This window comes from Lottia gigantea (assembly GCF_000327385.1).
Source record: "Lottia gigantea unplaced genomic scaffold LOTGIsca_44, whole genome shotgun sequence".
NCBI lineage: Eukaryota > Metazoa > Mollusca > Gastropoda > Lottiidae > Lottia > Lottia gigantea.
In genome coordinates this window covers 1,543,527-1,568,980 of record NW_008709540.1, presented here as the reverse complement: position 1 = coordinate 1,568,980, position 25,454 = coordinate 1,543,527, and the positions used below count along the sequence as shown (strand labels likewise).

Sequence of the window (25,454 nt, the reverse complement as noted above, 5' to 3'; positions counted from 1 at the left end):
AAATTTATTATGCATGGAATCGAATTTGGAATCTGATTGGCTGTATTCGCTGGCGTAAAATCTAATCGCATCGCTGACCATAAAACAAGAAATTTGGCAATTACAGTCAAGGTATAAGATGCAGACGTAATACCCTGACCATTGTGAAGATATATCCTATTATAAATCACATCTTCACTTACATATATAACCAAACATCATCCGTATATGTTCCCATAATACATTTTCTTTCGGGTGTATATCAATCTGTTCCATAGCTACACTACATTCATATACACTATCGAATCTTGAAATTCTCTCAGTTCCCTTTTTATAATTTCAACATATATCTTTGCGTGCAGATGTGTATCTAAATATATGAGATATCAGAGGTTGCCCGAATGTCTAACCCAGTTATGAGAGTCATGCCCGAAAATTTGCATTCGGGATAGCTGCCAACCTCTGCCATCACTCTAGTTAATCAGAAAGAAAAAAGGTTTTCAACCAAACGAACTGGACAATGGAACTTTGGGACATTGACCAACCTGAATGTTGACTTGATTAAAATGTGTCATGCTGTTAAATATGGTAATGGCTTTATCTCTCTAAATAAGCCTAGGTCCAGATGTAGGAAAGAGGTCGACTTTTTTGAGCTTGAAATAGATATTACTGTTTCAAATACCAAATACATTGATTTTAATTTGAAATAAAACCATGCAGTGGTCGTTTTGTTCTACATAATATAATTTTATGTTAATTTACTCTGTTTTATGTTAGATAGATGGATATTATAATAAAAAAAATAAAATTTTTAAAGGTTATCGTCTGCCAACAAACATTATCCCAATGTTAGCATACATTTCACGTCAAAACTTACAATAAGTCAAATTAGAGAGTTTACTTCTAGACTCCATACAAAATATTACAGGAAAATGTTTGAATAACCAGACGCAAGACATGTACAGTCAAATTTACTTTTTAATTACTATCATCTACTCCAAATGTTATAATTGGATAATTTGAATGGTGACGTATAATCTGCAGAGGGGGTTAGGAGTCTCTAATGAAGAGAATATAGTGTTGTGAAAGCAACAGTTAGATGTGATAACTGTCGTTGCTAAAGTAACAAGATTATTGTGCCGCCTGATCGAAATAACCCTTAATAAAATCGGAGAAAAATGGAAATATTGGTAGATATTATTTCTACCCATGCCAGGCTGAGCGACTCGACCTGTATTAAAGGGACAGATGCGCCATTTGTTTTTTTGTTTGTTTTTTGTTTTGGGGGGGGGGGGGGGGGGTGATTTGAGTCTTGAATATATGTAAATAATCTTCATAATTCGCATAATTCTTTCAAAAATATACCAAACTATGAATGAATTTCTTTTCCTATTTCTAAAGATTTCTTTTTTATATTGTAATGTTTCAAGGAGACAAGACTCGTCTTTTTAACTTTCAAAGCTGATTATTCTGGACACACATGGATTTGAAGGGTCAAATTTCGACGGTGGGCTGTGAATACTATTACTGATTAGCTTAGCTAAAAAAAATTCGGTTCTGAGACTAAGGTACGATTGGTCACAAAAATGCCGCATCTGTCCCTTGTACCTATATCTTTATCCTCGATGTCATCAAAGATGTGTGACCATGTATACGACTTTGAAAACGAATCAAAATGTTTTGATAAACTTTGTCAAACCGGGATATTTCTTTAGTCTATATCATAATAAAGCTTGAAAATATTTCAAATATTTTCATTCTTCAATGATCCAGAATAACTGCCTATTGTGTATAAATTTGTATATGCCCTACCCTATCATTTTGAAAGTTTAATAGGCTATTCAACCGGTCTAGCGCCGAACTAGATGCTTCAATTTAATTTTTATCTATATATCATATAAATATCTATCGAGACCTCAAAGATTTATTGTGTGATATTTATTTATCTTTGTAGATTATGGAGAAGGAAAGGTTTCTATATTTTGGATATGCCAGTTGTAACTGCTGTCAAACAACCAGTTATGTTCCCTTGATGCATAAACTTAAGGTCATTTAGGAGGCACTGATTTTGGTAATAAAGTAAGACTAACAGAGTCTGCGCATTAGGCTTAATTTGGCACAAGAAAACAAGTATGGATGAGCATGGTCTAAATTTCAAGAAAAGGAATTGTTTTTGTTAAAAGCTCCATTAATCGGGGAAAAGGTAATATATTTGGTCCTTTTATTTGTATAATATGTTATGTTCGCACCTCCAATTAATCTATTGCATATCTTATACATGTTCTATTGTCATATTATTAATTAATAACATTTTGCAAGAAATTTGGAATAATCCGAACCTGTCCAACCCTAAATTGGCATTCATGTGCCCACCTGTCCTCGCCAATTTTTCCGCATTTATAGATTTATAGAATGTAGAGTTAATTCAGTGTCTCTTTACTAAGCTAAAGACTTATAAGTGTCTTTTATTCAATATTTTTCAGTTTTTACGAGTTTGATTGAGTATTATGTAAAGATTGAAGCCTGTTAATAAATCCAATAATTTGATAACTGGCTGATTAACAAAGAGACTCTGTCAACTCCGTCATTTACGAACCCCGAACAGCCCAGCTGTTACACCAGTAACTTACTAAAGGAGCGTTTATTGGTTGAAAACCAGATGCCTATAAAAAATTTATTTGCGTCGGGAAATTAAAGGTAGGTTTATTTTCTAAGGAGATATCTCAGATAGAATCATCGCTGATTCACAAATTTAGCTAACAATCTCTGATTACCAGTGACTCGACTAACATAGGGACTGCTTGAACCAAGTCCATAAACCCCTACCCCTAAGGAGGCCCCACGCCAGAAACAATGCAGGAATGTTTGTAGAAAGAGTTCACGGGCTCCCATGCATCTAGTTGATGCACTGTGTTACATATACATCATTAGGGAACTGTCTGTTTGAAGATTTTAAATATGGGTACCGGTATTTCAAACTACAAATTCGAAACTCGTCGGAAAACCACACCAATAAATTAACTACAGCACACATTGAAACGCTACGATGATGGCTATTTTGACACAGAACGTTCATGACGTTGAATAGTGAGTGGCAAAACACCATAGACCTTCTGACTAGATACTGAATAATGAAACTAAATCTTCAACAGGACTTAGTCTTTACTTGGGAACTGAAAGTTTTTTTTTATAAATCGTGGGGTCTTGTTAGATATGAAGTTTTCAAAATCTTTATTACCTTTTCAGCCAAGATGCCTTATTACGGACGTTTAACACTGATATAGAAGACAAGGCAGGGAATACTTACAATTGCTTGGTATTTGAGATGGTAAATGGAGATCATCCTGGTGAAGCGCCTTCCCCTCAATATAAAGATGTTATTGTACGAGGAGCCAAACGGAGCGGTTTACCTGAACATTATATACAATTTCTAGAAAGTTTTCAAGATAATGGTTACAATGGTCCTCATTTATTGTACCAACAGATTATTGATAATTTAGATAATGATAATAATAATATTAAAATCTGTAATGATAATGGTGAAAATTAGACAGAGGCCCTCTGCATTTGAAATTTTAATGAAGAAATGAAAACAAAATACGAAAATAAAATACTTCAAATTTATTTTAAGCAGGACTTTAGGAATATTGAGTGACGATGTTTCATAATCTGTAATAAAATTAACCTCAGTTTTAGGCTACTATTACAGGACTCATGCTGGCGGACAAGATTGTCCCAAGGTCATTTTTGAACCCCATTAGCCTTTTAGCTCCTGAGTTCAAGTCCGAGCTCCACAGAGTGGGTGGGCTCTGAAACGGGATTTGTCAATTTTGATTTCTTGTTCGACGTCTGTAGTTCAGGAGAAACATAATTGCGAATATCATTCAAATCAGTTTTATAATGTTTTTGGGCCACTAAAGGACAAAAACCTAAAATTCATCAAAGTTAAACGCATGAAAGACGTAAAGGGTTGACTACTTTTAACACTAACCGAAACTAAAACTACAAGCTTTTCACACTGATTTCGACTAACGGGTAATAACTCTATATTTACATGTGAGTGAACTCGTACCACAAAAACATTCTACATAATTATTCGTTTATGAATTGGATATATAAAGTCATGGAGAGTCTTAGAAAGATATGTCGGGTTGACAATCTCAGTTTCAAAGTGGCTTCACATAATATACATCTTAACGCTCGCATAGCCACATAAAGTTATACATAATTGTCAAAAACAGTTTGAGATTAATACATTGTAAATGTAATGAAATGTTACAGCACTCTGGTGGATCCACAATTATCCAGGCGCTTCTAGTCTTATTGTCAAGGTGAATTTTGAATACTTTGTAGGGAGCCATCAAGAATTTGTCCGCAACCAGAGTGCCATTTGTCAAACATGTGTTTAGCTCGTTGACTGTATTGGTAATCTTTTTTTCTTATGACAATTTTGGTTTTCCTTTTGTATTTAACCAGTATAACAGAACAGCGGGACACTTTCTGGCTTTATCACATTTCCTCTACATTTCGCCACTTCCATTATGTCAATTGACACTTCGTCATGACTTCAGTTGCCGGCCAAATTTTGTGGCCGATGGATACATTAATTTTTTGGATTGATTTTATTGCCATTCATTGATGTATAAAAAGTCATGAATTGAATAGAATCATTACATAGTTATCAAAATTTGTTTGGCCAGTGTGTTGTGTACGAGTCGACACTCGTATCGGGTAGCTTGTGCCTGGTGTGATTGGACTATTTGGATAGATCACGTGGTATGCAAGTCCGTGCGATTTATGATTGTGTGAGACAGACATTGACAGACGAACATCATGGCTGGTTTGGAAAGGTTCGGTTCTCAATTGTGAAATCCCAAGAGCATGTCTCCCCCTCGTTACTGAAGGTATGTGTATGATATGTTGTCCTTGTAATAAATGCTAATTAACGCTGTTGTTGTTATCTTACAGTGGTGGCTGGAGTGGCTCGGATCTTGCTCTGCCGGGTCCATCCGACAATACCAGTAGTACTAGTAAAGATAGGACACACATACGCCTTTATGGAGACTCCAGGGTAAAGAATTTTGAGAGATTTTTAACAGACAAGGAAGTAGATCTTAGCTGTTTTTCTCAAAGTGGAGCTTAAATCGAAGATATTCTGCAACTAGTACAGAAAAACCTTCCAGATGGAAATGTTGTTCTTCCGATCGTGAAATTAGCTTGACGACCTTTGTAGGTAATAGAAATTTAGTTTTTTCTGGGGCATCTGCCGGTTGCATTTTGGATAGGTTATCCAAATTGAAGTCCGAGGTCAAAGGTCTTCTGCCAAGTGCATTAGTAGGTATTGTTACCACACCACCCATTATTTTTCACAAATACAATAAATCTGCTCCCGATACAGACCGTGAGCAACAACAACAATTTGATAAAGTTTTATCAGAAATAAATGCTGGCACTAAACAATTGAATAATGCAACTCAGTTAAATCACACTCGAGTGTGCTACACTGTTTCCTGGCATTCGCATGTTATTAAATCCTCAAGAAAGAAGCGTCGTAATGGGACTCATCGTTGGGTGAATAGGAATGACGCCAAACATTTGCCGGATGGGTTACATTTTGATATAGATTTAAAAAGGGTATTGCAAAGAGTACTGATTGATGTGTGCAAAAAAGAATGTGCTTATTCAGTTAGGGAGTTAGATAGCAGAAAGGATAGTGAGGTCAGTGAAAGCGAGGGGGAGGACAGAGAGTCTTGAGATTTCAAAAGAGTTAAGAGAACCGTTTAAATGTATTGTAATTATATTAATTGTATTTATGTTATTTTCTACTTTCATGTTTGAGTGAGTACTGTTAGGCTATAGCATCTCAGTGGGAAATATATGTTAATGAGTGTTGGTTAAAAGTGAGTACTGTTAGGCTATAGCATCTCTGTGGGAAATATATGTTAATGAGTGTTGGTTAAAAGTGAGTACTGTTAGGTTATAGCATCTCCGTGGGAGAGATCCAAGTTGGATCCCCCAGCCATAAAATTAGTTGTTTAATTTATATTTGATTTATTTCAAGGATGCATAAGGGTGATAAGTGCGCTTCGGTAGGACAAGAACCTTCAGGTTCAAAATCTGGGTCCGTACTACAAAATGATGGTACAAGTAAAGGGCCTGTGAGGCCAATTGTTCTTCCAGACACATTTACAGGGGAAGAAGAAGAGTTTATTGATTTGTTGGAGAGTTTTGAGGCTTGTGCAGCTGTCAACAAGTGGACAGATGAGGAAAAGTGTCAGTTTGTGGCCATCAAGCTTAAAGGTTCAGCTCGTAAGGTATTTAACGATATAGAACCTGGGGCAAAAAGGGAATGGATCCTCCTGGAGGATGAGTTAAAAAGGCGTCTTGATGGCACTCGCCGTCCTGATTTGTACAAATCCGAATTTTTGACGCGGATCAAAAAATCTGATGAAGGCTATTTGGATTTTAGCAATGCATTAAGAATTTTGGCTAGGAAAGAATATCCCATTGTTAGTGTAGGTATACGAGACGAATTGGCCAGGGACCAATTTTTACGGGGATTGGGTGGGGTTGATATATCTTTGAAGGTTAGACACATGAATCCGGCAACTTTAGATGATGCTGTTAGAATGAGTATCGAATGGGAAGCCGTAGAAAGAGATGTACGTAATCAAAGTGCTAACAAACCAACACCAGTGGTGAGCGACTTGACCGGTGCAGTTGGAGGGCAAACCGCATCTAAAACAGATGAGCTAATAAGTCTGATGACTAAACTCCTGTCAGGTATGAGTTCTATATCTTCAGCTGGGGCCACGTCTGGACGAGAGCGGACTAAACGAGGTGTGTCCCAAATATGCAATGTTGGCATTGTGGTGAAGCTGGCCATCAACGATGAAATTGCACGAAATTTGGTGATCGGTCAGATCGTCGTCAGTGTTGGAGCTGTGGGTCTTATGGACATATCCAGGCTAATTGTACAAAGCAAAATTTTTCGGGAAACTGACAGCGACCGGAAGTGCAGGACAACCGTCGGTAAATAACCCTTTGAAGGATAGGGGGGAAGGCTTTGAAAGTTCAGATTGTGTAAGATATTCGTTACTGTGTTCTGGATTAGTAGAACGGATTACAACGGATATGCTGGTGGACACCGGATCTGTCTATACGCTTATCAATAAGAGGTTGTGGGATGAAATTTGTGCGACAGGCCGGAGCACACCTCTGGGTAATCGTCTGGTCACTTTTTCTGAATCTGTCATTTCTGCTAATGGCGAAACTATACATATTTTGGGGGAGGTGAAGTTAACGTTCCAACTGGGCTATGCGGATATAGTCCATCGTGTACCGGTAGCCACTGACCCTGCATTTTGGGTCTTGATTTCTTGAGGAAAAGTAAAGCAGTAATTGACATCCATTCACGGAAACTTATGATTGATGGAAAAACGATTCCATTACGATATACAAAGAAAAGTATTGTATGTCGAGTTTCTTTAGCAGAAACAGTTACAATTCCAGGGGGGCATGAGATGATCTTGCCTGGTAAATTATTTGTTAAGGGTAGAACGGTTTCGTACCCTAAACAGGTTGGAATGGTGGAGGGTTCCAAGATATTTTCATCAAAATCTAACGTTGCTATTGCTAGAGTTTTAGTCATTTCAGATTCTGGAAGAGGGCCTCGAATATTGCTCCTGAGCCGGTTGTAATTTACAAGGATACGACAGTTGGTTTGTTCCAGGATGTAGTGGACATGGTGACAAAGGTGACCGGTAGCTCGACCCTGAGTGTTGTAAGTAGAGGGAAGGAAGAAAATTTCTTGGGGTTGGATGTTGATGTTGCTTTATTGAACCCGAAACATCGGTCAGACCTGTCAAATTTGCTGAACTCTTACTCTGATATTATTGCAAAGGGGCCGAATGATATAGGGAGAACATCTGAAATTTATCATCCTATCTACACAGGCGATGGTGTTCCAATAAGACAGGGGTGTAGACGATTACCTTTGTCCAAGAAGCCATTAGTAAAGGAACATATCGATAGCATGTTGAAGGGAGGGTTGATAAGCCCATCGCATAGCCCTTGGTCTAGTCCGATAATTCTGGTACCAAAGAAAGATGGATCTAGTCGGTTTTGCGTTGATTATCGTAAGCTGAATGCCAAAACCAAGAAAGATGCATATTCACTGCCCAGGATAGATCAAACTTTGGATGCTTTGAGTGGTGCCACAATTTTATTTCATAATACATTACCTGACATATATTACATATGAATTTCATTACTTCAAGATAGCTTTAAACTCGCCCTACTTCCGGTTCAACTCAGCTCGGCGCGTGTGTTCGCACGTGTTTTAGTTTAGCTTTATTTACTCAGAGTTTATTTTGGAAAGAGATGTCTGACGACTCTCTTCGAAGTTCTTTGATGATAAGAAATGACAAATCAGAAGCAAATTCGGATTTTGTCCGTGATGAAAATGTTGTGGCCGAAATCGGAAGTGAGAATAAATCGGACGCAACTCAGAACTGTCCGAAGCACAAAGCTTCTAAGACGACAAATAATAAGGTGAGAACGCGTGATCGTATCTCTAATTTAGAATCCAAATTGGATAAATTTCTTGAGGTTTTTGACCAACGAACTTTTATTGCCCCCACTTTTGGGGCGGCTTTCGAGAAGCATCGGAAAATTGACAAATCACAAAGATTTGATCAGACTAGGCCTATTCGTGATAAATCTCAAAGATTGGACAACTATAACAATGCTTATCAAGATGAGGCTTCAGCAAAAAGGGCCAAATTCAAAAATTATAAATCTATTATTTCTTCCAATGAGGATGATGATGTGTTGTCATTACAGCCAGGGCAGAGCGAAATTAATTGCTTTTCTTCAGACTATGCTCAGTCTGATGAGAATAACTGTATGCCTGTTTTAGAAAAGGAAGTTGTGCCTTCTACCGAAGAATCTAATGTTAATGTCACAGACAAGAGCCTTTTCGATATTTTCGGGAAGGATGCCCTTAATCACTTTTCGGCACTTTTCGGACAGCCGTATAAAATGGTGGAAAAGATTGCGTATCGTGGCCATCAGGCAGCGGCCATGGGTATTAATATTCAGCTTTTCATACAAAAGGCTTTAGAGTCCTTAATGGAAGGGTTGTCAACTGGTTCAGATAGTAAAGAACAATCGGTGGAAAAAGTTCAGAATATTTTCGCTATGACAACTAAAAGTCTTGACCAACTAGGTAGGGTCGGGGCATTTCACCACATCATTAGAAGGACGGTGGCTATGTCTGACTCTGCTCTATACGAACTGGATGTGGCGAGACGATTGTCAAATTTACCTTTGTCAGAAGAGGGTGTTTTTGGTCCTGGCCTGGAGACCACGTTGAAAGTTCGCAAGGAACAGAAGCGAACCATGCAAGACTTGCTAACCGATTTTCAAGCGCGCAAACGCAAGAGTAGTGTAGTACAACAACCTGAACCTTTCAAGAGGGGTCGTTTGTCATATAAACCTTATAAACCTGCTAATTATAACACCAGTTCTAATTATAGTTTTCGTGCCAAACGGTTCACAGAGAGGTACCAAGACAAGAAGCCATACACCAGGGGCTATGACAGAAAGCCTAACTTTAAGTCAGGAAAGGCTTACAGACCCAACAAGAAGTCTAATGAATGACTCGGTAAGTTCGGGGGCAAGGATTTATTGGCAGATCTTCTGGAGGTACCTGTGGGAGGTCGTTTGTCACTGTTTCTGGAACCTTGGAAGCAGATCACATCAGACAAATGGGCTTTGTCGATAATAAAGGAAGGCTACAAGCTAGAATTTGTAAAGAAACCTCCATTTTTGGGGGTAAAGCCCACTCTGGTTTCCCAAAAAGAGCTTGGCCTTATAAAGGCAGAGGTAAATTCCCTTTTGGAAAAAAATGCTATAGAAAGGGTTCCAGAAACAGATCCATTCAGGTTTTTACAGTACGTTATTCCTTGTTCCCAAAAAGAACGGGGAACTGCGTCCGGTTATCAACCTGAAGCCACTCAACAGGTATATCCGCAAGACTCATTTCAAGATGGACCACTTGATAAGGTTTTGGGTATGGTAAGCAAGGGAGATTGGGCCATTTCGATAGACCTAAAGGATGCTTACCTTCAAATTCCCATTTGGCCAGAGCATCGGAAGTATCTCCGTTTTTGTGTGGAGAAGGTGGTGTATCAATTCAAGGCACTTTGCTTCGGCCCTACCTCGGCTCCGAGAGTGTTCACAAAGCTTTTAGCGGTAGTGGCAGGTCATCTGAGGCGACAAAATTTCCACATGGCTATTTATTTAGACAACATTTTAACAGTAAGTGGGACGAAATCGAGGCTGATTTTGGATCGGGAAAAGGTCCCGACAACTTTCACTGATCTCGGTTTCATAGTAAATCTAAAGAAGTCTCACCTGATCCCATCTCAAGAAATAGAATACCTGGGAGCTCTTTGGGAATTCAGACAAGGAATGGTTTTGCCTTTCTCGGAGAGAAGGAAGAATCTAAGTCGTACGGCTTATCAAATTTTAAAAGGACAGAATACGGCAAGGGATTATCTTCGTTTGTTGGGAATGATAGCATCTTGTCTAGAACTGATACCCAATGCTCGCCTTTTCATGAAACCGATCCAGTGTCATTTATTGCAGACCTGGAATCCAAGCATGCAGAGTATGAGTGTCCATATCCCAACAGCCGAGAGTCTAAAGACGCATTTGTTGTGGTGGACGAAAATGAAAAATTTAGCAAAAGGCCGGTCTCTGGTCCCACTGGTGCCTGCTCTGACCCTAACAACAGATGCATCACTCCATGGTTGGGGTGCTCATTTGGAGGATCAAGTAGTGCAGGGGGCATGGCCAGTATATTGGAGACATCATCACATAAATTGGCTAGAGTTGAAGGCTGTCCATCTGGCAATTCAGCATTTTTTACAAGAGCTGAGAGGGAAGGTGGCTTTAATAAGAACCGACAATTCCGCCGTAGTGCAATACCTGAAGAAACAAGGCGGGACTCGGTCAGTATTGTTGTGCCAGGAGACGTGGAATCTTTGGCAGATGCTTCTCCAGAACAATATTGCAATTCAAGTAGCACACATAAAGGAAGTGGACAATGTGTTAGCAGACAGATGGAGTCGCAGCAACATTCTGTCATCGGAATGGGTGCTCAATCGACTGGTGGTGAACAAAATCTTCTCCCTTTGGGGTCAACCGGTAATGGATCTTTTTGCAACAGCTCACAACAAACAGACCCCAGTGTTCTGCTCTTGGCAAAATCATCCACAGGCTTTTGCAGTGGATGCACTGTCGATTCCATGGGACAATATGTTTGCTTATGCCTTCCCGCCAATCAGTCTGATACCCTTGTTTCTGAATCACATGGAACTGTTTCAGTGCGAAGTGATTCTGATTGCGCCATTCTGGCCAAGACAGATTTGGTTTCCAAAAATGTTGGGAATGTTGATACAGTCGCCATTGATGTTGCCAGTATCACAAACTCTCCTACATCAGGGCAAGCCAAAAATGTTTCATCGAGATCCAGGAAGTCTCAGATTGACTGCATGGCGATTGTCAACAAACGTTTCGAAGCAAAGGGGTTTTCTCAGAAAACTAGAGAGCTCGTGTCGGCATCATGGAGAGGGGGCACAAGAAGGGATTATGATTCCAAGTTCAGAAAATTTTCACTTGGTGCGCTGAACGGGATATCGATCCCTATGTTGCATCTCTTGACCAGTGCTCTAATTTTTTGGCCTGGCTTTATGATGATGGGCTTTCCTACCGAACTATATCGGGATATAGGTCTATGTTATCAACGGTTATGTTGCCAGTAGATAACGTACCGGTAGGTCAGCATCCGTATATCGTAAGATTATTAAAGGGGGTTTTTAATTCTCGTCAGAGGAAATTATTACCAGAATGGGATTTCATGACAGTTCTCAATGCACTTAAGAAACCTCCTTTTGAGCCAATGAAAAGTTTGAAACATTTTATTTATAAGACAGTTTTTCTGTTTGCTATAGTTTCTTTTCGGCGTTGCAGTGATTTGCAATCCCTAAGACTAGGAGAGGGTAATGTAAATATACTTTCCAGGGGGTTGACCTTTGTAAGACAAGGTCTGTCGAAACAGGACAGAGCTTCACATGTCAGTCCACTAATTAATATTGCTTCTTTTGCAGATAAATTACTTGATCCTAAAAGAGCTTTCTGTTACTATTTGAAGTCTACAGAGGCTTTCAGGGGGCAAAAGGATATAGATGAAACTAAGGTATTTTTGGGTTTAAATAATCCTCATAATCCAGTGTCGGCTCAGACCATATCTCGATGGATTGTTAAGACAATCCAAATGGCATATGCAGATACATTCTTGTCTGTTAAAGGCCATTCAACCAGAACAGTCGGTGCATCATGGGCTCTTTTCAAGGGAGCTTCTATGCGCTCCATCATGGAGACGGCTGATTGGATACAATCCTCAACTTTTGTAAAATTTTATTTGCAGGATGTAAATAATGAGGGGTTACGGTTGTAAAATTTGTTTTGTTTATGGTGTTGGTTTTTAATTTGGGTATTAATTATTTAATAAAATTGTATATAAGGGTTTGTCTTTGGAGAAGGTAGCTTCTCCGTTTTTCAACTTTTGTTAGTGGCAAGAGCCACAGAGATGCCCGGCGAGTTTTTCGAGAGGTTAGTGTTTTTGAAGTTAAAAGATTATTAAGTTCTTTTTTATGATGTAAAATAATCCATTTAAAATACTAATTACCCACCACCTAAGTAGCTTTGGGAATCTGAATTAATTCATATGTAATATATGTCAGGTAATGTATTATGAAATAAAATTCAAAAATTTGATTAAAGTTCAAATTTTATGAATAATACTTACCTGACATATATTACGCACCCTCCCTCCTTTCCCCACATAATCAGTACAGGGGGCGACCACACGCGCCTTGCTGGAAACTGATTTAGGTAGTGTTTACCATGCCAACGCGCATGCGTAGTACACGTTTTCTCTATTTCCGGTTAACACTGAGTTGAACCGGAAGTAGGGCGAGTTTAAAGCTATCATGAAGTAATGAAATTCATATGTAATATATGTCAGGTAAGTATTATTCATAAAATTTGAACTTTAATCAAATTTTTGAATTTTTAGCTGCTTAGATCTTCTTCAGGCATATTTCCAAGTCGAAGTCGCGCCTGAGGATAGAGAAAAGACTGCATTTGTTACGAACTATGGACTCTATCAATTTAATGTAATGCCTTTTGGGTTATGTGGGGCGCCAAGCACCTTTCAGAGGTTGATGGAAGCTGTGCTTGGAGGTTTGCAGTGGGAAATTTGCTTGGTTTATTTAGACGATATCATTGTTTTCAGTCGCACTGTTGAAGAACATATTGAACGGTTGGGAGAAGTGTTCGGCAGGCTGCGGAACGCTGGGTTAAAGACTAAACCAAGTAAGTGCCACTTGTTTCAGAAAGAAAATTTCCTGTCTGGGACACATAGTATCTGGAGATGGGGTATCAACCGACCCGCAAAAGGTAGCCTGTGTTAAAGATTGGCCTATTCCCAGTGATAGATATCCAGAAGTTCCTGGGCCTTGCCTCGTACTATAGACGATATGTAAAGGGGTTTTCCACAATTGCAGCACCGTTGCTAAGATTAACACAAAAGCAAGAAAAATTTGTCTGGAGTCCAGAATGTAATCAATCTTTTCTTATATTAAAGCAGAGACTGATCGAAGCTCCGATATTAGCTTATCCTGATCCGAAGTTGGATTTCATATTAGACACTGATGCTAGTGATACCGGTTTTGTCACAGGTTCAAAATGGTGGGGATAGAGTCATTGCTTACGCCAGTCGGTCTCTTAATAAGAGCGAGCGCAATTATTGTGCAACTAGGCGCGAATTATTAGCTTTAGTTTCATTTGTTAAGCACTTCAAAATTTAAGGTCAGGACTGATCATTAGGCGTTGAAATGGATTCAGAGTTTTAAAGAACCGGAAGGACCGTTGGCACTGTGGATTTCGCATTTGTCTGAATATGAATTTGATGTAGAACATAGGGCCGGTTTGAAACATAATAATGCAGATGCACTGTCCAGAATACCATGTCGACAATGTGACGCTACTGATTCTGGGAATACAGGCAGTGCTCTTGTGAATCAGGTGTTTGCTACCTCGGGAAGTAACCACTGGGTCGAGAGGTTGAATAGTTTTGAAGTTGGACGGTTACGGTATGAAGATGAAGATTTGCGTTTTATTATTCAGTGATTGTGTGAGACAGACATTGACAGACGAACATCATGGCTGGTTTGGAAAGGTTCGGTTCTCAATTGTGAAATCCCAAGAGCATGTCTCCCCCTCGTTACTGAAGGTATGTGTATGATATGTTGTCCTTGTAATAAATGGTAATTAACGCTGTTGTTACAAGTGACGGTTATCCAATATGGCGGACTGACCAGCCAAAGGCGAATCACCGACATGGCAAATTTTTGCACAGTTCACAGTTATGGGGGTGGGGCAAATTTTTTGATGGAATTAGCAGAAATCCAATTTTGAATGACGAATGCCAAAGCCTCTACATGGCCATTTTTTTCCGATGGTCTGCTATGGAATTTTGAATGAAATGTTTGGTGCCAGTGGGGTCCTGGGATGTCAATCAAACATATATCGGTGTACAATGGGGTGAAATACTCTTTATTCCTATAATTTCTCAAATATGGCCAGTGACGAATATCCAATATGGCGGACTGGCCAGTCAAAGACGAAGCCCCTACATGGCCAAACATGGAGACATCATAATATAATGGAATAGTAGACTGGGTTGAGAAATATGTAGAAAATTTCTTCCCATTCATCGTCACAATGGTCAAGGTATTATGTCTTCATTTTATATCTTGACTCTTGTTTCACCGATGCGAATGCAGCAATTTGATTGGATTGTACGCTGGCGAATACAGCCAATCTGAACCCTCGGCAGAAAAGACTGTAAAAATTTATTATGCATGGAATCGAATTTGGAATCTGATTGGCTGTATTCGCTGGCGTAAAATCCAATCGCATCGCTGACCGTGAAACAAGAAATTTGGCAATTACAGTCAAGGTATAAGATGAAGACGTTATACCCTGACCATTGTAAAGATTGAAGATTTCCTATTATTATATAAATCACATCTTCACTTACATATATAACCAAACATCATTTGTATATGTTCCCATAAAACATTTTCTTTCGGGTGTATACCAATCTGTTCCATAGCTACACTCATTTCCCAGATGTTCATATACACTATCGAATCTTGAAATTCTCGCAGTTCTCTTTTTATAATTTCAACATATATCTTTGCGTGCAGATCACTTATCTGTGTTTTGCAATCTTGGACATCGAATGCATAAGGAGACTTAATCAAAATTTTAACTTGTTTGTTTCGCAGTAAAACTTTCTTTACACTCTCTTTAAGAATACGAAGTTGATTAATGAAAATAGTGTAGTGATTACGAATCAAATGACAATAGTAATGTATAACGAATACAACATTTTCACCGGACTTAATTCCATTCACAATTTCTACAGTAGACTTTAGGTTGGTAATTTGACCTTCTCGTTTTGCGTTTACAAAGGGTAATTCATGGGGATTCCATAAAATCGTCAGGTTTCTAGTTTTAGATTCACATTTAGCCGGTTCGTGCCATTTTGGCGTGGTCCATTTTTTGGTTATCTGTTTACAGTCGGGAACAATCTTGGAAGTTAGGTACTGGTAATACTGCCGCGTGGTAGAGTCACCAGACATAATAAGGTTGGTGTTGTTTAAACAGGATCTGAGGGATGCGATATTGAGAGTATTGTTACATATCAGAGATACCCAGTGACTTCCATTTATATACCCAGTAGGTATTCTGGCATTCCACGTCTGGCTCCTTTTTATCTTGTTACAGTTCTCTTCTGGATGTGACACGACCCCTGAAAAGATATAGATTTGGTGTGGTCCTTGAAAGTTATAGATATTCGTCCACATGCTATTCATCTCATCCTAAAGTGATACGGAAATCTGTTTGGTCTCTGAAATGAATTTCTGTAATTGGCCAATCAAATGACTGATTCAATAAACTGTTCCATCATCTTTGATCACCCGAAACTGCGTGTCTTTCTTATGTAGAACTAACAGACACGGACTGGGTTGACCGCCATTTGAAATCACTACGCCAGACTCAATCAGTCGATTTTCTAAAATATTTAAACAATTACCCTTTAACCACATCTACATGTATAATTTATCGCTGCATGTATACTAAGTTCTAGAAGACCCAAAATGTCTGTGAAAATTTGAATCAGCCAAATAACAAAAAAGTCCGCAATGTTCCAAGATGGAGGCGCCCATGGAGAGAAAGTCAGAGATATCGATCGATTTGCTACATATTATATTTCCTATTAATCGCGACTCATATTGTGGTATTGGTAGTATTTTTTTGAGTTAAAATCACTTTTACGATGCAAGCTTTTGAAAAGAAGTTGAGATCCTACTTTCGTTTTTCATTGTTTATCGTCGGATTTACTGATTTACAAACCTCTTCCGATATCCACTGTTAAATTGGTCTTTATCAATTTGGCTTGTGGTTTTCTGAAATATTAATTGGTAGGAAATGTTATTGAATGTCGTCAGCATTGAGCGTTGTATTTCACACTGTGAAAGTACAACGGAAGTCATCCTCTGTCAGAATTCGACACTCCTAAAGGTATACTACCTCTTAAGATGACCGACAAATTGAATTTGTTAAAGTCTTTGTTCATAGTAGTATAAGACCTCTCAATATGTTCGCACGGCTTTCCCCATTTCATTTCATGGGGAAAGTGCGAAACATATTGAGAGGTCCCAAAAAAAGACCCAAACACCCTACATTTCATAAATTCCTACACCAAAAACCTCCACACCCTACATTTCATAAATTCTTACACCAAAAACACCTTCAATCAATTCCCACTCCAAATTCCCACACCCCAAAAAGAACCTACAATTCATCATTAAATTACGTTTTGACGAAAAAAGCATATTAAAAATACCCTTATACAAAATAACTTCCCTGTTTCGCTTAACATCCGGTTATTTTAATAGCCTCTTTTTACAGCCTCGTTTTAAATAATGTTATTTATAGTTTTAATCTAGAAACTTCTAGAAGGAAGATAACTCTTCTTTGGAAAAACAGACCACAATTTCTTCGTTAAATTAACTCATTTAAAAATAGGATGAGTTTAATTCTAAAACACGAACAACACAATTTCGAAGATTATTCAGGCGACGGTATCTTTTCATCAATATTTTCTCTAGGTAAAACAATAATTCCAAAAGTAGCTAGCTTTGTTTCAAAAAACAAATCCCCCATTTTCTCGGAAGCTAAAGCTGTCGGTTCTATCGCGGAAGCGGGAAAGAGTATAAGCGACGCAGTGAAACAATCTGACGAGTTGAAAGAATTACAACTAATAAGAGATCTGCGAAACAGGAGATTAGAAGAAAGGAAAGGAAAAGGTTTTAAAGTTTTAGGATAAAAATGATAGTCGCTCACGCTCCAAAAACTTATTTTGGTTCAGATATTCAAAAATCATTAGGCTCTCTTCCTGGATTTCCATGGGCAAAATATCCCGGAGAAAAAGATCTCCCGGGTCATAATTACACTGGTCCAGGTACTAGGTTAGATCTGCGACTAGACGAAAACGATAAACCCAAACCGGATGAAGAACCAGTCAATAGAGTTGACGCCGCTGCACTTAAACATAATATTTTATACAGAAAAAAAGACATCAAGTTTAGACACGAAGCAGATAGACAAATGATAATCGAACTTGAAAATATTCCAAATCCAACTTTCAAAGAGAGAATGCAAAGGGTTCTGATCATAAAATTGTTAAAAGCAAAGATGAAATTGGGCATGTGATTAGCAGATGAAATTCATAAAGAATGTAAAAAAAACTGAAATCTTTTTAAAAGTTAAAGTATTTGAAAAAGATGAAATATGGTCAGCTGATTTAATTAATATACCAGTATATAAGGATATCAATATTGCTTAACAGTTATAGATTTGTATACGAGATATGCTCGGGTTATTCCTTTGAAAAACAAAAGGGGATTATCAGTCAAACATGCTTTTGAAACGATTATGAAACAATTTGGCCAACATCCAGAAAAACTCTGGGTAGATAAAGGAAGTGAATTTTATAACAAAAATATGAAATCTCTAGGATTTGAAATTTGAAATGTGAAATCAAAACCTATATTCAACAACAAATACAAAATATTGATGATAGTGATAACCACTATTAATGATGAAGTTCTGAAACAGGAAAAAAAATATAGCGGCATTAGCAAAGAATCTCAAGAAAGAAAATAAATCATATTATTTCAATCTTCCATTTGGAAATTTGAGTGATAAAGATGCTTCTATTACTGATACTATTGATAAATCAAAAGAGGATGAATATAAAAAAATATGGATTTAGAGCAAATATAAGAGTAATTAATCCTTCAGTTATCAACCCCCATTATATATTTCATGATGTTAATGATCAACCATCATATTTTTATTTCCGAAGAAAATTTGTAATTGAAATTTTTTTTCCTATGCAGGTAAAAGTTGATTCAATAATCTTCAGACAAAACACATTTTCATCTAATCAATTATTTACGGCTCGTAAAGTTCTTCAGTTTATCAATGGTAGAGACAATGTAGAAACTAAAGAAAACAGCAAGGTTAATCACTTATATGAAATTAAAACGAGTGGAAAATATATAGATAGGTTAAGAATTTTAATCATACCAGATAATGAAGATATTTTTCTTACATTACATTTTGATATGATATTGGAAACGGAAAGTCCACCATCAGTAAGTATTATTAGAAATCCAGAACCACAAAAAGTAGAAGGGAGGCCAATCAGTTATCAGTTTTTAAGAGCAACCGACTTTGAATATGTAAAACTATATTTGTTAATAAACGCTTTTCATTCGAAAATACCTCATCAACTGATTTATTTACCTCAATTGATATTCATAAAAGTCAACAAGATAAAGAATTTATAATATTTTCATCAATAATTGAACGTAATGGTAGATTAGAAGTTGGGGGTATATATACTTGTAGATATCGAAAAACCAAAATTTTCAGTTCATCTGAATAAGATTAATGATTCAAAAGAACAAATATCGTATGTAACTGTAAAAGTTGTTATTATTAAACCTGAAATAATTATAACAGATAATGAAAAAATACTGCATGGTGGAGATCTTACTGGGCAACCTATTGTAGATATTAAACACTTTCCAGCTTTTGCTTTATCAGAAATTCATTTAATTTAATTACCTAAAAAATGGAACTAGAAAGCAGACAAAACTGAACTAAAAGAAAAACTAAAACACTTCAACAAATGCAGAAAAACATGGAATAGAATTGATTCTGTTTCCAAAACATTAAGTACAGTTCTAACAGTAGGGATAACGGTGGCAACAGCCGTAACCGGTGGATTAATGCTTCCGATCATCGTCCCAACTGTATTAGCCGCGTTCACGGCCGTTCAAACTTCATCTTGTGGTTTGATTACTTTAGGTTTTACATCAAAACAGAAAGCTCATTATAAAAGGAAAACAAAAATTTTAAATACATATCTTAATAAATTATTCATTTTTTTCGAAAGATCGAGAGAGGATAAGAACATAACCATTGAAGAATTAGAAGAATTCAATGCAATTTTAGATAAATTTGATGTAGAAATTTCATCAATAAAAGTGAAAAATTCCTAGTTAAAAAATAGATACTTAAAAATATGAATATAATTGAAATTTTAGACGATAAAACATTCATATCAAATGTGCTTTTTTCCAATGTTATTAAGGCTATATCTGATAAATTTATAACATTTAAAGGACAAATTTAATTAGATGGGGAGATAATTCAAGATGGAGGACACAAACAAAACATGCAATTTCTAGGCTTTAATGCCAAAACTTTTCACAAATTCTTCGCAACAGTGAATGTAAAATCGGATACTTCTGATAGGTATTTCTCAGGAAAGATCATTTTACGTAAAAACAATTTCAAAGAAATAAAAAAATCAAAAAAGAGTAGTGGTACCACCCTACTCAAAAAGATAAATGAATATGCCGGTACAAATTGTTACATACCAAGCAATGGACACTGCTTTATAAAGTGCGTAAATCGTGTTTTGAGCAAAGACTACACAAAAGAATTTCAAGATTTCATCTACAGTTTTTCAAAATCAAACAGAAAAGGAGTTATGACAACTGCTAGAATGAGTGAATTCAATAAGAAATTTAATACTTATTTTCAAATTTATATGCCCAAAAATAGACATTTTCAACCAAAGAAAGTATCCGAGGAATTAGATTGGGTATTTTACTTACATAAATCACATTTCTGTCTCATTAGAAGAAATACCAAAACCTTAGCCATTACAGAAATAGAAGATAATTACGATGAAAACGTATGGAGAACTTGTAAAGATGATAATGCGGTAACACAGAGAACTTGTAAAGATGATAATGCGGTAACACGAGTTTCACCTCTAAAACTAAATGTTTTTTCCAACAATTCACGATGATTGTTTATACGCATGGGATTGCGAAACCTATAGCGAAAAAAGAAACGAATAAAGCCATTCCTTATTCTTGCATGTTAAATAATTTAGAAAAACTAAAAAAAATGTTAGACAGAATAAAACATAACTTTCAAGATTTAAATCCCATTGATAGTGTTCCAGAAGAATTTTATGATAAATTAATGAATATAGTAGAAATATTTGTGGGTAAAGATTGCATCGATCAAATATTGCAACGTTTAGGAAAAATAGATCAAAAAAGATTAATATTAATTTCTCATAACAGTAGCGGTTTTGATAACTGGATCGTGCTTTAAAATGCGAAAAAACTAACGCAGTGTCCACTAGTAACAACTATAGGCATTCTGTCTCTACCTTTAACTAATTCATTCACCGATGAATATTTAATTATTTGCAAAATATTAATTTCATATGTTTCTATCAAGATGAAAAATCTAGTTTGGCGGCATGGGGAAATTCATCTAATATACCAATGAATTTGAGAAAGATCACTGATATCAATATTGCAAAATACACCGAAGATAATTGGGAATCTTTAAGACACGAATGGGAACCTTACGCTAAAAGAGATACGTTATGTCTTGGAGCTTGTATGATAAAATATAACAAAGTTATGAAAGAAGTTGTATTCCAAAACATTTCCAATAATCTAACGGCTCCTTCTTTATCTTTAAGGGGTTGGTGTTATTTGTATCATTACGATAAAGAAATGGTTGAAGAAGAATGGTATGAAACTACTAGAATGGTTCCAAAACACACCGAAAAAGAAAACGTAGAAAAAGTTTACTCACATACACACCCTTTTATAAGACATTTCATCAGACAATCCATTAAAGGAGGAAGAGTTTCTGCTAACAGAAAATCATTTGAAACGAACAAAATGGATGAAATTTGTAATGTATTAAAGGAGTTTAGTGAAACACGAAGTGATAATATAATTGATTTATTTAAAGAATATAGTAAAAGTAATAAAGATAAAACGGAAGTTAATTCAAAACTTAAAAAAATAAAATGTACTAAACTAATGGCGTTCGACGCCAACGGTCTATACGCTTCAGCAATGTCAGATTTAGACAGCGAATATCCTAAAGCGGAAAGTGGAAGACCGTTTCTACCAGAAGAATATAAAGAATTTGTTAAGCTCTTTAAATTTAGACTTAGAACGGCTATTTAAAAGTTTGGTTTGAATATCCTACTAACATGTTCTTCCAACCCATACCTGCTAAAGATAAAATAACTTTTACGAACAAAGGAGGTAAACAGGAAACTGGTACTAAAATCAGGTTTAGAAATAGTTTCTGTTCAGATGTTTTAACATCGGTCGATATTCAAGAAATAGTGAAAGCCGGTGGACGAATTATTAAAATACTAGATGGTATAGTGTACGAAGAAAATTTTAAAACTCCACCATATAGAGATTATATTTTAATTTTAATATCGTATGGTAAATCTATTCAGAAGGATATAACTACATCGAGACATCTATTGAGTGAACCAACTTTAAAATCCAACTTCGATTCACACGTCAAAAACTATCCTAAAGAAAATGAGGCTAAATATATCGTTGGGATCAATGAAGAAGAAAAAGAATTTGACTGTATACCTCCTAAATCTACACGACTAACACCTAGTCATTTGGGGTCATTCGTATTATCTCAAAGTAAAAAAATAATGAATAATTTTATTCACGTAATAGATGGATTTTATAAGCCGGAAATATACTATACATATACTGATAGTTTATACATTTCGTCTAGAAATTGGGATAAATTAAATGAAGCCGGGTTGGTATCCGAAAATGAACATTGTAAAGGAAAGAATGATTACGGTGATGGTGGAATTATGTATGGTTTATATTCAAGTCAAATACAATATCAGTCTAACTTCCGACGGTATTCTAAAAGAAAAGAAAACGTTTAAGGGTTCCTCTAGTGATAAGATAGGTATAGAAGATTATATTCAATTAGCTAGTGGATATGATGTGACAAATGAATTGAATAAAAGATGGGAAAAGAGTTTTACCAATGGAATAGTTATTCCAAAGGATGATGATAAACAAAAGAAAGTTTTCAGAAGTTATCTGAATCTCGTTAAGAGAAAAGCACCAGACGAAGAAGGAATTATGTATCCTTACAATGACGGAAAAGAATTGATCATGGATGACAACTACGAATTTGATGATATCCAATCGGTACAGTGAATGTTGGAATGCTGTAGATAATCTGACGTATGTATTTGTTGAAAAATCTACCGTTTATCAAATTGCAGTGAATATTAATGACATCGATATCATTCTCGATATTAGCTTTGCGTGGTGCTAAAGTGGATTATCAAAGCCTAGTAAAATATTTAATGAATTTTCTACGTTGAAATCAACTTTTCTCTTATTTCTTAATATCAATTTTATTTTGTTCAGATTCAAATTACCTTCGAATTCAATATAGTTTCTACCATTTAGACTTCCTCCATATTCAGAAAGGTAACCGTTAATGACTACGTATTCGTAGCTTCCTGGTAGTAAACTTATGGTTTTGAATGTAACTCCGTTATCTGTTGATATTTTTATTTAGTTATTTTTTTCGTTGATATTTCTAATGGAATTGTAAACAGAGAAATACTTTAATCCCAATTCATATTCTTGATTGCGATCGAGTTCGTACTCATAATCTAGGGACAATTTAATGTCTATTTGTGGTGATAACGAATAGTTGTTCTTTATTTGACATTTTTAATCACGATTTTATAATCATTTTTATCTATGATACCTTTCTTCAGAAGTCTTTTTAGTATACAATTCACTTCATTAAATTGTCTGTGTGATTGATGTCCTTCCTTCATTGCCGCTAATATTACTCGTAATCTATTAAGTAGTTCCTCGTTGTTGTCGGATAAAAACGTTATACCTTCTCCAGATACCATATCTTCGAATTCGTCTATTTCTTGTATGATTGGATTGTTGTCTTCAGCATAATCATGTACTTCGTCAACTTCGCATTCATCATCTTGACCAATAACTCTTATATATAGTTTAACTTCTTTCGATCTATTTGTTCCGGGTCCGGACTTTCTTATCGCATGTAGAAATTTTGAGTATGCTACTAAATCCTTGTCATCGGCAATGGGAATATCCTCGCCATTTATTAAATCTATTAATCCTTTTGATAATGTAAATATAAAGTCTTTTGTATCGATTTTGAATTGTGGTGAATTTGGACTAAATCTTATTGTAAAACCATTAAAACTATATTTCTGAATGTTTGAATTTCTTTCCCATTTTTAATTCTATATTTTTGTTTCAAAAATCACTCCTTCTCCTTTATACTTTGAAAGAAATAATCCTTCTCCAGTGCGTATGTTTTTTAAAAATATTCCATTACCCTTATGTTTGACTTTAATTTCTCCTGTGTCAATACTATCTACTAATTTATTTAATCCTTGTTTAACAGTTTTCTTGGTTTCTGCCCCAAATCTTTTCCCTAATTCTTTTATTGTGCCTATCATATCTCCCACTCCTGAACCTTTTTTTGCAGTAGCTGCTTTCTGTGCTTGCTTTTCAATTGCTAAATTATGTCTGCGTTTATCAGCGGCTTTAGCATCAGCTGCTTTCTTTGCGTTGGCAGCTTTGACTGCGGCAGATATCCCACCAGTTGCTGAACCCGCCGCTGCGATACCACCAAATATCAAAGGTAGTAGTAAAGGTAAAAATCCACCTTCCTTGGCGTTGGCGTCAATTCTTTCTAAGTCTCTGACTTCACAATATTTGTATTTATCAATAAGTTTTTTAGTTATGCTGATTTTTTTACCATTGAAAGTTATTACAGTTGGTGAAGCTGTTTCAATAGCTTCTATTATTTTCTTGACTAAAGTTTCATCTTTAAGGGTGTATTTTTTACTCAATTCTTATCATTCTTCTATCTGCCATAATCCATGTGTTTTTCCAATATAAATATTTATGTTCACTCCTGTTTTGAAAAGATCTTTTTGATGGGCTGATAGATCAAAACAGATGATTAAGTGCAAAATCTACATATTCAAACTGAGGTAGATTTCCAAATAATTCACACATATTTTTATAGTTTCTATAGAATTCATTATAATCCTTCGTGGATGGATTAATTGTTAAAGGTTGGTTAGGATAATTATCGTTGTTTAATCTTACTTGAACTTTATGGATTATAGGATCTTGAGTTTGGTTCATTGCCACTCTAAAGATATTATTGTTATTCGTCTGTAAGTCTGGTAAGTTCTTGAAACCAACTATTAAATATCTTGCTGGTTTAATAGTATTGATGATTGGCCAAGTAGTCCAGTTAAAGTCATGCTACCTACCGTATTACGATGAAGAAAAGCTATTTCAATATCTTTAGTTAATAAGTTGAATATTCTCGTTTCTACTTCAATTGAACGTGTTATTACGGGTATGAAAAGTTGGAGATTCGTTAATTCTAATTTTGCATCTGGAACGATTCTCTCCAAAGAATATCTGATCATCATTAATTTCTCTTTGTAGATGTATTTTATATGGTAATCCTATGGTTATCTTTCCTTACATTATTAATAACCGGATGTAAAACAGGAAAGTTATTTTGTATAAGCTTTAATATGCTTTTTTCGTCAAAACTTAATTTAATGATGAATTGTAGGGTGAATAGGCTCTTTTTTGGTGTGTGAATCGATGGAATGTTGGGTGTGTATGGAGTGGGAATTGATTAGGTGTTTTTGGTGTAAGAATTTATGAAATGTAGGGTGTTTAAGTCTTTTTTTTTTTGGGACCTCTCAATATGTTTCCCACTTTCCCCATGAAATGAAATGGAATGGGGAATCCCGTGTGAACATATTGAGAGGTATTATACTACTGTTC

General features: G+C 36.1%; 6 protein-coding genes across 6 annotated transcripts in view; 4 read left to right on the top strand and 2 right to left on the bottom strand.

Moving 5' to 3' along the window:
- LOTGIDRAFT_164302 (hypothetical protein) overlaps positions 1–2,035 on the top strand; it is a gene marked incomplete at both ends in the record, with an annotated part of 17,355 nt that extends 15,320 nt beyond the window's left edge. The window contains one exon of the mRNA XM_009060798.1: positions 1,934–2,035. Within this exon, the coding sequence (XP_009059046.1) occupies positions 1,934–2,035 (102 nt within the window). The remainder of the gene's footprint in view (positions 1–1,933) is intronic.
- A 993-nt stretch (positions 2,036–3,028) lies between these two features.
- On the top strand, positions 3,029–3,529 carry LOTGIDRAFT_164301 (hypothetical protein; the record flags this gene model as incomplete). Its single annotated transcript, XM_009060797.1, has 2 exons — positions 3,029–3,066; positions 3,226–3,529. 2 exons carry the CDS (start codon positions 3,029–3,031, stop codon positions 3,527–3,529), a joined length of 342 nt encoding a protein of 113 aa, XP_009059045.1.
- A 2,512-nt stretch (positions 3,530–6,041) lies between these two features.
- LOTGIDRAFT_164300 (hypothetical protein) lies at positions 6,042–9,642 on the top strand (the record flags this gene model as incomplete). The annotated part of the gene is made up of 2 exons (XM_009060796.1): positions 6,042–6,819; positions 8,330–9,642. 2 exons carry the CDS (start codon positions 6,042–6,044, stop codon positions 9,640–9,642), a joined length of 2,091 nt encoding a protein of 696 aa, XP_009059044.1.
- Positions 9,643–15,146: 5,504 nt separating this feature from the next.
- LOTGIDRAFT_164299 (hypothetical protein) lies at positions 15,147–18,843 on the bottom strand (the record flags this gene model as incomplete). The annotated part of the gene is made up of 3 exons (XM_009060795.1): positions 15,147–15,931; positions 16,537–16,589; positions 18,803–18,843. 3 exons carry the CDS (start codon positions 18,841–18,843, stop codon positions 15,147–15,149), a joined length of 879 nt encoding a protein of 292 aa, XP_009059043.1.
- A 2,222-nt stretch (positions 18,844–21,065) lies between these two features.
- On the top strand, positions 21,066–22,513 carry LOTGIDRAFT_164298 (hypothetical protein; the record flags this gene model as incomplete). The annotated part of the gene is made up of 2 exons (XM_009060794.1): positions 21,066–21,728; positions 22,052–22,513. The coding sequence occupies 2 exons, from the start codon at positions 21,066–21,068 to the stop codon at positions 22,511–22,513; spliced, it is 1,125 nt and encodes a 374-aa protein (XP_009059042.1).
- Positions 22,514–23,308: 795 nt separating this feature from the next.
- LOTGIDRAFT_164297 (hypothetical protein) overlaps positions 23,309–25,454 on the bottom strand; it is a gene marked incomplete at both ends in the record, with an annotated part of 5,535 nt that continues 3,389 nt past the window's right edge. The window contains 2 exons of the mRNA XM_009060793.1: positions 23,309–23,748; positions 23,971–24,338. Coding sequence (XP_009059041.1) covers positions 23,309–23,748; positions 23,971–24,338 — 808 coding nt within the window. The remainder of the gene's footprint in view (positions 23,749–23,970; positions 24,339–25,454) is intronic.